This window comes from Stegostoma tigrinum, chromosome 21, assembly GCF_030684315.1.
Source record: "Stegostoma tigrinum isolate sSteTig4 chromosome 21, sSteTig4.hap1, whole genome shotgun sequence".
NCBI lineage: Eukaryota > Metazoa > Chordata > Chondrichthyes > Orectolobiformes > Stegostomatidae > Stegostoma > Stegostoma tigrinum.
Genome location: NC_081374.1, coordinates 20,087,050 through 20,099,945, shown reverse-complemented (window position 1 = coordinate 20,099,945; position 12,896 = coordinate 20,087,050). Strand labels below are relative to the sequence as shown.

The 12,896-nt window shown below is 39.1% G+C and overlaps 1 protein-coding gene across 2 annotated transcripts in view; it reads left to right on the top strand.

Annotated features, from left to right (window-relative positions):
- Positions 1 to 12,896, top strand: part of LOC125462786 (plexin-A2-like) — a 440,661-nt gene that overhangs the window by 339,996 nt on the left and 87,769 nt on the right. For both annotated transcript variants that reach the window (XM_048553162.2, XM_048553161.2), the window contains 2 exons: positions 4,653 to 4,770; positions 7,265 to 7,401. In XM_048553162.2, coding sequence (XP_048409119.1) covers positions 4,653 to 4,770; positions 7,265 to 7,401 — 255 coding nt within the window. The remainder of the gene's footprint in view (positions 1 to 4,652; positions 4,771 to 7,264; positions 7,402 to 12,896) is intronic.

Here is a 12,896-nt window from a genome sequence, read left to right as displayed (position 1 = left end):
TATGTCGTACAAAACCTTCAAAAACATGATTAATAAAGCTCTGTAATGTTAACAATTACAATCAAACTTCCCCTCTCGGTGATAGTATATAGGAAAAGCAGAACAGTATGATGTTTTACTTCATGGCATATATAAATCTGCCAAATTTTACTTTAAAACATCTGTTTTATCAGGAATAAATTAAGTGGAATATTGATTTACCACCTGATGTAATTTATCAGTTGTAATCGGTACTCCAACAATGAGCAAAACTGAACTATTTTAATGACATGTTAGTATTTGTCAACAATTACAATGAAATTTTAAGAGCCTTAAAGCATATAACTTAAAGTAAGTTATATATGAATGTTGGATACAGGGTCATAAGGATACTGCTGAAGGTATTGAATGGACTGGCTAACTGTAAGAGCATTTAATGAAATTGTTTGTTAGTATTTTACTTCAGCAGATTGTATTGTTTTAAATTAATTCATTTAGTGAATACAGTATTAGAATCAGGCCAGTAATTCTATGACATTTATAAAATAATAAAGTTAGATTTGAGTTTGAGAACTGAACTCATTCTTTCATGATTGATTGAAGTCATCCACTAAGTGCTTGTCTTATATGGACCAAGAAGGACTCAAGATCATCCTGTTTCACACAGCCGATCTTAGTGAGTGAGTAACAAAAAAAACCTGAATTGTAGATGAGGACAAGATTGGATTTAGCCCTGACCAACTAGGCTAATGACACCCACTTAAAATACAGCACTTCATAAAGACTATCTAGCCAAACTACCACTATTCATTAAACTGTAATCCATTTGAAATCAGGGTTTGGAAGGCAAACAATTTTCAATTTTAAAAAAAAGTTTCAAATCTTACCTGCCACTTGTTCCCTAGCTTTCCCCTGTGGACAGCTATACTCTTCTGTTGATTTAAGATGGTGCTGATATAACAGATTAACTTGTAGTGAGAGTGAAGCAGATATATAGTTTTGCAGAGATAATGGGAACTGCAGATGCTGGAGATTCCAAGATAATAAAATGTGAGGCTGGATGAACACAGCAGGCCAAGCAGCATCTCAGGAGCACAAAAGCTGACGTTTCGGGCCTAGACCCTTCATCAGAGAGGGGGATGGGGGGAGGGAACTGGAATAAATAGGGAGAGAGGGGGAGGCGGACCGAAGATGGTGAGTAAAGAAGATAGGTGGAGAGGGTGTAGGTGGGGAGGTAGGGAGGGGATAGGTCAGTCCAGGGAAGACGGACAGGTCAAGGAGGTGGGATGAGGTTAGTAGGTAGCTGGGGGTGCGGCTTGGGGTGGGAGGAAGGGATGGGTGAGAGGAAGAACCGGTTAGGGAGGCAGAGACAGGTTGGACTGGTTTTGGGATGCAGTGGGTGGGGGGGAAGAGCTGGGCTGGTTGTGTGGTGCAGTGGGGGGAGGGGATGAACTGGGCTGGTTTAGGGATGCAGTGGGGGAAGGGGAGATTTTGAAACTGGTGAAGTCCACATTGATACCATATGGCTGCAGGGTTCCCAGGCAGAATATGAGTTGCTGTTCCTGCAACCTTCGGGTGGCATCATTGTGGCAGTGCAGGAGGCCCATGATGGACATGTCATCAAGAGAATGGGAGGGGGAGTGGAAATGGTTTGCGACTGGGAGGTGCAGTTGTTTGTTGCGAACTGAGCGGAGGTGTTCTGCATATAGTTTTGCATTCCATTTTCTGGCTCCATTACAGTGGATTCTGTTCAGTGTTTTGGACTGTTTAACATATAGATAATGGTATAAACTATTACATAAACACCAACAAATGGAAAATTTTGCATCTGAGGTTGATTTCATAAGAGTTAACTCATTTATAAACTGATATTTTCTGTATCAGAGAAGTGAGTTATTTAGGCTTCGTGTTGAGACTAGTTTCCTGCTTTGAATAAGCCCTTTGGGAACTGAAATGAATCTCAATAAATTGTAACCAAATGAGCATTTGTATTCATGAAAACTAGTGATTAACGCTTTGAATTCTGAGATAAGATTTTAAAATCAATATAAACATTATAGGCTTGAAATTACTGTTGTCAGGCAAGCACTTAAAACTCTGTGTGATATTCCCCTGCTCATTATTTTAACCTACAGGTTAAATTAAATCCTTTGTTAAATTAATGGACTAAGTTTACACATACATGTTAAGCATTTGTCAGTATGAGTTTTAGCTTTAAAATTATTTTTTCAATTGATTCCAGGATTATTGAGAATGATTTGAAGTCTGTATAATGCATAGTGCAATTAGGTGTGTAGTGTTTAGAAAGCACTGGCAGTTTTGTTGATTAATACAAAGAGAAATTCGGAGCTCTCTGTATTTCTCATTTAATTTAAAATCCATTTTTAACACTTTGTTAGTCAGAAAGCATACAATCATTATCATAGTAGCATCAAAAGTTTCACTCTCTGTATATTTTAGAAGAAATTTCTCCCAGTATTTCGCACTGAAGTAAGTTATCCTGTAAGATTTATGAATCCATTGTTCAAAATTAAGGCTGTCAGGAAGCAGCCAGACTGAACACTCAATTGGTGCATTTGCACATTGACCTTTAGAAATGTGCTGGTCCTTGGCCAGACCTTTGTCTGAAACATTCAAACTGTGTAATAAATGAGATGAACCATATTGGTCAGCCATTACTTGGTGTAATACATATAGCCTAATATCTCCTGCAGAAATTCTCTTAGCAAACATTAAATTTATGCTGTTTATGTATATGAATGAATGTATTAGTTCCAGCACTATTTTAAGTAACATAGCAATTTTTTTTTGTTGACTAGCTGAACCGTGACTGGAGCCAAACTGTCCATTTTTCTTTTGGTAATATTGTCGTACCTGAAGCGAGGTATTCATTTAATGGTGTCTGTTTCATCCATCTATCTAGCCGGTGCATGTCCATAGCTAATGCTGTCAGCCCTAACCCTTTTAGCTGTTAGTGTAAAGTTAGAGAATTGGATTTAACAATCTCCTGCTAGCAGATTTGGAAGTTAAGTTATGTAAGCTGCAGTGGGTGCCCTTTCTGATGCTAACCTGCCTCTAGGCCCATTGGAAGCACCATCTCTCTCCCAGAAAGGTTAAGCCCCCCACTGAAATCTACACATGCACACACAGTGCATGCATGCACCATGCACATGCAAAGATGAACACGTCCAACATTCACTTGTAAATAATTAGAATTTCTGGCCCCATATTCTTAACATAGAAGCACCATATTTGAATGCTGGATCGAGCTTTAAAAAAAGTGCTCGTAATACATGACAGGTCCAGCAACATCCACGGGAGAGAAACAAAGTTAATGCATTGGGTTGATGACTTTTTATCAGAACTAATCCAGGTTTGACTTATAATGAAGAGTCATGGACTTGAAAAGTTAGCTCTATTTCTCTCTCCAGAGACGTTGCTTGACTTGCTATTCTGCCCATATCATTGAATTTTTTTTTCAACTTTGCTTAATATTATCAGCTTTTCACATAGATGGCTTAAATTGCTGTTATTCCGCCCCCCCCCCAAGCCCCCAACAAGCCGGAATCACGAATGTGTCTCATTATTTTTCCAAACAAACAGAATCCTCTCTAAGAGAAGCCTGCAGTTTTGTTATGTTGACAGTAATGGATTTTAACTTTGAAACATGTCAAAAGGGGTGTTGCTAAATGACTTTCCTATTTTTAATATGAATTTTGTGAAAGGGGAAGGGCAGTGCTATCTGATTTTGGTGCTTGGTAGTAACTGGAATGGCAATTTGGCATGTGTGAAGCCAACTCAACAGTTCTTCATTTCCATGTTAATGAGGTGAGTGCTTTAGGCGATTACCAATTCAGTGTATCATTCTTGAAAAGTGTAGTTTTATGGGATTTTACAAGGAACGTGCAATGCTGTAGTGACAAAACTTCATTGCTAAAATCAATTCATGCCATTCATCAGCATCCAGTTCTTTCCTAAAGTGAGGAAATTAAGAACTCTGCATACATCATTAATTCAACTTCATTAACTTAAAAACTCTATTGGATCTTTGACAAATTGTATGCTGTTAAAGCATATTATTCTTCCGCTTTTATTCCACTTTGCCTTTGGTTGACTGCTAATCACTTTAGTAGTACTGTTACTTTCAAGCAAGTAGTAACATTTAAAAGAACAATTGTCCAAGTTTTTTGTAAAGGTCTGTTTTTTTTCGCAAAATGTGTGATTTTTCATTCTGTGAAATTCTTTATGGAGTGTTTAAGTGATGTGTTTGATTTTCCCGTTACTCTGTTTACTTGGCTGGTCTGCGTTGCTTTGTTGAATGGAATATTACAAAATGTGAGACAAAGTGAAAGTTAATTCTAATAAATTGCTTTTGTACTACACTCCCTTCTTCCAGAGATAATCTTTGTATTATATTTTTATGTTTTCTTTTTACTCTGTATAATTGAAATTCGCCATGTGCTACTTGCTGTAGGGGACAATTTGTTAGTTGTGCAGGAGTGTGACAGCAGCTTAATCTGTCCAGCTCTCTGCCAAGGAGCATTCATTTATTTCAGTAGAAAATGTCAGCGCAAAATTAGAAAGCAGCCATTTAACGGCAGATGCACATACAAGTGCTGGAAGGTGACATATGTTCTAATTCTGTGTTCTTACTTTCATGCTGCCTTTGACAGAATTGTGTGTGAAATGGGGGAGGCAAGGCCTCACAGAGAATCTGGTCCTGTGCAGCTCTGCGTGGGGGAGTGCAAGCCTGAATTTATGACCGAGTCATCTCAGCAGTATACCTTTGTGGTGAGTTAATCTGAGAATGAGTGGCTCAATGGCCAATTGAGAAATGCCACTCTTTCACAAAACCCGTCCCAGGATGTAAAAAGTGAAATTAGGTTTCTTTGCTTTCGTACAATCTACTGTAAATTTAGAAATACTCCTATTCTGTAATCACTACATGGTGTGATATCATCTAGTGAGTGTTTTCTGATCTATCTCTTTATTTTTCTCTTTATAGTTTGGCCTTTCAATCTTTATCTTGGTTTTCTGCGTGTCTGTTGCATTTTCATTTCAGTTATTCAACCCTCGTTATAGTCATGATCAGTTCTAACTACAAGTTCCAACAGAAAAGACAGTATTACAACTTTTATTGATGTTCTTGAGTGGCAAGAGCATTTAATGTATTCAAAATGTTCCTCGTTTCTGACTGTCCAGAAAACACTCATCTCCAAAGTCCTAATCAAATTGTAAACATCATTTCTTTTCCATTTTAGTGAAAAAAGATTCAGTGAAACTTTCTTTATTTTTCAATTAATGAAGTGTTTAAAATCCAAAGTTAATGTCGATGACTTGTGATTAAGTTTGCAAATTGACCGTGTTTCATGTTGTCTCTCTGTTATACATTTTTCGTAGCTTTTATTTCTCCTTCCCTCCCTGGCCAGTTTTCCCTTCCTGAAACTAAGTTTGGGGGAAAGGTGCATTGTTGTCAAATAACTTGCACCCCTCGCCTTCTCTAAGAACCCCTACAGTGCAGGTAAAAGCCATTTGGCCTGTCAAGCCTGCACCAACCATTGAAAAGCATCACACCCAGACACACCCCATATTTGGGCTGTGGAAGGAAATCGGAGCACCCAGCAGAAACCTATGCAGACACAGGGAGAATGTGAAGACTCCACTCAGACAGCCACACAAGGCTGGAATTGAATATGGGGGTCACTGGCACTGAGAGACAGCAGTACTAACCACTGAGTCACTCTGCCACCACCCTCCTAAAAGGCTCACAATAGTTCATGTGAATTAGCTTGTAGAGAGATGAACAGTGAGCTCCAGTGAGTTTCTCAGTCTGTCACAGCCCAACAACAATGTTCCCCCAAATTCTTTCTGGTGCACGGACTTGAGGTTGATGTGAGGCGGCAACCTCTGAAAATGAAAGCCAGTGTGTCAGTGTGCTGATCACTGAGCAGGCGTGACCACACTGCTTCATGAGTGCCGAGAGTTCAGCAGGTTCTTGGTTGAACCCAGGATCCTGGCACTGTGAGGCAGCAGTGCCAAACACAGAGCCATTGTGCCACCTGAAAATTTGTTGAATTTGTCAAGGTTCATTGGTAGCAGATAAAATAGTGTATGATATGGACATACATGGAATAGTGTAGGTTAGATGGGCTTCAGATTGGTATGACAGGTCAGCATAATATCGAGGGCCGAAGGGCCTGTACTGTGCTGTAATGTTCTATGTTCTATATATATGCATAATCCCATAGCATGGGTACGTACATACATTTAATGCCTTCGTGTATGAAAACATTGATTTCCCTGAGGGTCACTGAAGGTCTTCAGGAATCCCTGTGAAAGGTGAAATCTAACATTTCTGGGTCATTAAAAATTATGAAATAACCAAATTGTCCAAACAAAATGTATTTTGTGTTAAATAAGGTGATCATTTCAATTTGTGCCGACATAAGGAAGACATTTGTTGTCATTTTTTATTTTTGGAATTTCAATATCCTGTATAAACAGGCTAAACTGTATTTTCTTCGAATGCATTTACCTCGAGCTTTGAGTGTTTTCATAACTTCTCGATTTCCTCCAAGTTAGATGTATTTCCCAAACCATCAAAGAATATTCCGATTCTTTGAGTAGCATTACAGTGAGTGCATGATTCAGTTCTAGTGAAGCAAATTTGACTGACACTGCTTAAAATTATTCAGTATGCCTTTGGTAATACACACAAGATTTGGAACCATGTTGAGAGAGTGAGAGCAAACTGAGTAGATTTGTTTCAAATTGCCTTTTTTCTCAAAAACATCAGAAGCTATTATTTATTTTTGTTAGTTAGCCATTTAACGAGAGAGAACAAAACTGAAGGGTGTGCAATACTTTCCAAGGCACTTATGGTAATTTGTTTATTATCCTTTCTTATATAGATAATACAGCTCCAAATGAAATACTGAGTTGCAAAACCAACTGCATAATTCAAGCTGTTACTGCTGGTGGTAAAAGTTAATGAATGAAAAAGAGGGCAGTCATTGAAAGTATTCTTTTCAAACCTTCAAAGGTGACAGCCATCAGAGATATGTATATATCACTGGGTGCCCTTGGGGAAAGGAGAAGAAGGGAAGTTATTAAATGTAAACCAAGGATCTTTGGTTTTCTTATCACAAGAGTGATGCATCATGAAAAGAATTTGTATAATCGTATCAGTTAGGGTAAACTGAAAAAGTGATATTATTTGTTAATCCATCTTTTAACCTATTTCTCTTTAAACATATGACTTTGCTTTCTCTTTTCCTTTGCGCAGAAGCCCTCACTGGAAGATCTGAAACCAAATCGAGGCCCGGAGTCTGGGGGAACAATGGTAACAATAACTGGAAGATATCTTGGAGCCGGCAGCAATGTCAATGTATTGTTTGGGAATCAAACTTGCGAGTTTTACAGGTGAGGGTGATGGTGGTGGGGAAGCTGTTAGGGTGATGATGTGTCAATTAATTTTTGTTCCAGAAGCTGCAGGATTCTTCAGGTTAAGTTAGAAGAGTTTTTGTGTTCTAAATATTAACGTTGAGGAGTTGTTGTCATGAATTCACGCTAATACGTTCTAAATCACTAAGAGCAACTGTTTGAATATTATGTCCACCACCCTCTGCTATCCTACATTGATGGAAGATGAATAAATCACAAGGAAAATTCAAGATCATATTTTTGTTGGTGGGATCAGATATTAAAGAAAGTTGTGGCGTAAACCTCAAGTTTTAATTGTCCTCTTGAGTGCGAGCTTTACATTGCATTTTTTAAAAATTTTGTGCCTATTGCAAATGTGGTGAAAGCGTTTGATATAATTAATGAAAGAATATCATTTGTAACCAGCTAAAGGGAAGTAACAAAGTTAATGCATAGAATAGGTACAGATTTCAAACATGAATCTTAATTGGGAAGGCATGAAGCCTCTCCAGTGCGCTGCTACTGCTGATTGAGATAACATTGATCCAACAGTAATCAGATTTTTTTTAATAACTTGCACAAATTTAACCCTCTAACTGGAATTGCCAGTATGTCTGGATTTCTTCCAGCTGTGCTGACTCTGTTAACATTTTGCAATTAGCAAAGAGAAAGGAAGCATTAAACTTTCAAGTCTGCATGGGTTTGAAGCCAGTATTACAGCTAAGAAGATCCTGCAGTAACAGATGCAACCAGGAACTCACTAAGAGATACAGATCGATTCAATGAGTTGGTTAAACCGCAGCCAGTGGCAGTCAACATGGTGAATTGTAGCTCATCCAATTTCATTTCAAGGAAGACAAATTAGTGTGTTTTCTAAATGGTAAGAAACCAGAAACTGCAGGGGCACAAAGGTATTTGGGTGTTGATGTACACAAAGTTAAATGCTAGATTTAAAAAAAAGTCACAAAGGCTAATGGAACATTGGCCTATATCCCAAGGGGGCTACAATGAAAGGGGTGTATAGAGCATAAATTCTTTCTTGTATTCCTTTCACTTTTAGAAAATTAATAGATACTCTGAGATGTTTAATATAATAAAAGTATTTGATTGGTGAACGTATTTCCTCTTGTACGGAACATAAGACAAAGAGGACATAATGTTAAAATTGTTGCCAGACTGTTCAGGAGTGAATTTACAAAATACTTAATCAAGCAGAATGTTCGACAAGCTTGCAATCTTTTTCTCTCAAAAGTCAATGGAAGCTGGATCGCTTGATGTTCTCAAGGGTTAAAAAGGTTGATGTACGTTAGATTGGGTTTTTGGAGGTTATGGAATAATGCTAGGTAAATGGGATTAGGCATGATCATATTGTGTGATGAATTGAGAACAAAAACAAAGTTGCTGGAAAAGCTCAGCAGGTCTGGCAGCATCTGTGGAGGAGAAAACAGAGTTAACGTTTCGGGTCCGGTGACCCTTTCTCAGAGCTGTTCTGAGGAAGAGTCACTGGACCCGAAACGTTAACTCTGTTTTCTCCTCCAAAGATGCTGCCAGACCTGCTGAGCTAATCCAGCAACTTTGTTTTTGTTCCTGAGTTACGGTATCCACAGTTCTTTTGGTTTTTATTGTGTGATGAATTGGCTTGAGTGGCTTGTTACTCCTGTGCTTTTTATTTGCCTTACAAAACACACAGAAGCTTAATATTCAGGTGTAGCGCAGACTATACATTAAAGGTCGTGGAGTAAATGAGTTTTCAAAAATTAAACCACTTGCTTTCTCGTTGAAACAATAGCTCTGTAGTCTTCCCTGTTCCTCAATAAATTTTAAAGACAGGTCTGGGAGAAAAGTCAGATATATTACCATCAGGTAGAGATTGGGCAACACTGGCAGAGATTGCCAGTCTGCAAATTACTACTTAATTGTGGACTGATTGGGACCATGACTAGGATCTTCCCAGTTCTGGGCAGGGGCCCCTCTCCCACTGAGGGCCAAGTGGAGCACACGTCTGGAAAAGGTGTGCTGCCAACTGTTACCCTCCCCACCTGTCTAAGGCCTTCTACAATATTTCACCTCCTCCAGCGGCACCGCAGCAATGGCATTGTGCACCCCACCCCTACAAACACATACACGCACGCATACACACAGGGCTGTTCTGACATTTGTGGCCATCATTTATTTTATTAAACTGGAAAAACTTTCACTGGGTTCCTCAAGGTGAAAGCATCCTTGTGATTCCCTGCCTACAAAGGCAGCACCCATCGCTCCTGGTGGGGCTCTATCCATCCAGGATATCAAACAGCATAATTAATGCTGTCTTTTCATTACAACAGTTAATTCATTTGGATTCCAGTCAGTTTAATCTATCTTAATTATATTTAAGGTATTGGTCAATGCTGTATTTGAATGACAATTTTATTATTCTATTTATATTTCTGCCACATTTCAAATAAAACCTTTTCACAGAGTCGGATTTATGCCTAAGTAACCTGACATTTCCTTTATTGTGGTCAATGAAAATCAATTAAGAAATGTGCAGTTTTAACCTGTGTATTTATTGAGGGAGTAGAGGTAACAGTGTTAATAGGTAAATCTGATTTTTTTTTCCCCAAAAAGGCTAAAAAAAAGTAGACAATAATGGATGGCTTGTAGATAGTGAGACTGATATTTATTAAGTCGTAGACTTGCTCACCAAGCCATTTGGTGAGACACCAAGAGACACAACCGATTCTCACTGGACTCAATACACATGGACAAAGAAGGGCACAAATTTGACTGGGACAACGCATCCATAATCATACGAGCCAAACAGAGACATGTCATGGAATTCCTGGACGCCTGGCTTTCCAACCAGAACTCTATCAATGAATAGATTGAACTGGACACGATATACAAACCACTGAAAAACAAAACCAGAAGTGATGCCAATCCCTTCAGTAAACAGAGGCATATAAATAATGAGCGGGACAGAACACCAATGCTTCATTGGAGGTGCACCGATGATGTTACCCAGCAGGGTGATGAAATGTCTGCAACCGAACACACCGGCTCAGTGAGCAAGTATACAATCTCCTCCACAACCCGAGCTACAAATCTTCTCAAAACCTAATTTGATATTTATCTCCTGAGCTTGATTGTTGTACTGTTTTATGTTTAACCCCTGCACTCTCGAACTAATGCCATCTGTAAGCTTGAATTAATTGACTCAGCACATTAAATCCACTCTTAGATTTACATCTTTGTTTTGTAGCTTGAATATGAGGTAGAATAGTGTCCCTCATCGAAAGAAAGGTCATTAACATGAACCTTAACTTACTTTCTCTCTCTGTAGATAATCTAGCCTGAAGATTTCCATCAATGTTTGTTAATGTTTCAGATTTTTAGCATTTACATTGTTGCTTTTGTGTTGTAGCATTTGAGACAACATACAAGGCAAATACAGTATATTTAAAAGTTGGAAATAATATTCAAATGTGTGACTCAGAATTAAACATTGGACTTTCAGCATTGTGTGAGGTTAAATTTAATTTCTAAATTTAAATAGGTATCTCTGTCTTTATTTGATCACAACCCATTTATTTTAGAGTCCAAGGTGCAAAAGTCTCTCAATTGCCTGTTTGTTAAGTAAGCCAAACAAAAGGAATTAGACTAATTTCAATCCAGTCTTCTGGCTGTATTATTGAAGAGAAATTGAAAAATGTATTCCAAGTTGACCATTTGATGGCTGGTGTATCTTTCTGTGAATTTGAGATAAAGGAGGTTGCCTTGAAGAAATTCCAGTGGGAGACCTGAAATGCATCCGTTTCCTTGCTTCAAAGAGCCAAAATATTATATTCCTCCACAACTAACCATCACAGCTCAGTTTAAAAATGAAGCTTTTATCTTTTGAAGTAAGGTCTATATTTTCACCATTTTGCATGGGAAAACTTATCTTCCAGTGACTTCTTACAACCAACAGGGCTGCTTGATCTTGGAACTGCAGTTCCTTTGTTCTAAGTTCAAAACATCCTCAATGGCTATAGGGAATTGATCTTATGTACTGAGTCTTTAAAAAGCAGGTGGAAGGCGCTGCACATGGCACTGGTGGTGAAACGGGCCAGTGTTAGTGAGATGTTGTTTTAATTTATTTCTGTTGCTCCACTAAGAGGACAGGTAGGAGAAGCATGCTCTCTTGTCACTGTGCTAGAGCTCAAGCTTCCTTAAAGGCAATGTCAGCAGTTACACTCATGACTACCGAATCTTGAAGAAATTTCTTGCACTGCTGTGAAATAAAGTCCATTCAGTGTTTAGATACGTCATCATTTATTGTATTAATTTGTTTTCAGATATTGGATTTTGTGGCTCTCAGCATTTGTACTGCTACGGCTGCATTTCAGTGACAAAAAGACTGAGAGTAGTCTCTTGAGAATTAGATAGGAACATGTCATATGGCTGTAACCAAATCACGTTATCTTCATAATATCAAAAATCATTGGAACTGATCATATTGTTACCGAAACCTTGCGATTCAGTTATACAATTTAACAGTTCCAGCACAAAAAATGTGCTGTGTTCTTGGTTAAATTTGAAGAGTTTGCTGCCTTCAGTTTTTCAGTGTTACTGCAGAACCCAGTGATATTTAAAGAATATTATTTTTTGACATTGTTACAAATAAATGTTTACGCTGTAGAAATTCTAGGTATGGGATATACTGGAATGCAATTCTTAAGAAGGAAAAAAAGGCTTAAAATTTCTCTGATAACAAGGTGTAGAGCTGGATGAACACAGCAGGCCAAGCAACTTCATAGGAGCAGGAAGGCTGATGTTTTGGGCCTAGACCCTTCTTCAAAAATGGGGGAGTGGAATGGAGTTCTGAAATAAATGGGGAGAGAGGGGGAGACGGATCGAAAATGGATAATGGAGAAGATAGGTGGAGAGGAGACAGACAAGTCAAAGAGGCAGGGGTGGAGCCAGTAAGGGTGAGTGTAGGTAGGGAGGTAGGGAGGAGATAGGTCAGTCCAGGGAGGATGGATAAGTCAAGGGGGCATAATGAGCTTAGTAGGTAGGAAATAGGGGTGGGGCTTGAGGTGGGAGGAGGGGGTAGGTGAGAGGAAAAACAGGTTAGGGAGGTGGGGACGAACTGGGCTGGTTTTGGGATGTGATAGGGGAAAGGGAGATTTTGAAGCTTATGAAATCCACGTTGATACCATTGGGCCGCAGGGTTCCCAAGCGGAATATGAGGTGCTGTTCCTTAAAACTTGGGGTGGCATCTTTGTCGCACTGCAGGAGGCCAAAGGTGGACATGTCATCTGAGCAATGGGACAGGGAGTTGAAATGGTTCGCGACTGGGAGGTGCAATTGTTTATTGCGAACCGAGCGGAGGTGTTCTGCAAAGCAGTCCCCAAGCCTCTGCTTGGTTTCCCCATGTGGAGGAGGCCACAACGGGTAGAGTGGATGCAGTATACCACATTAGCAGGTGGACAGGTGAACAGCTGCTTGATGTGGAAAGTCTTCCTGGGTCC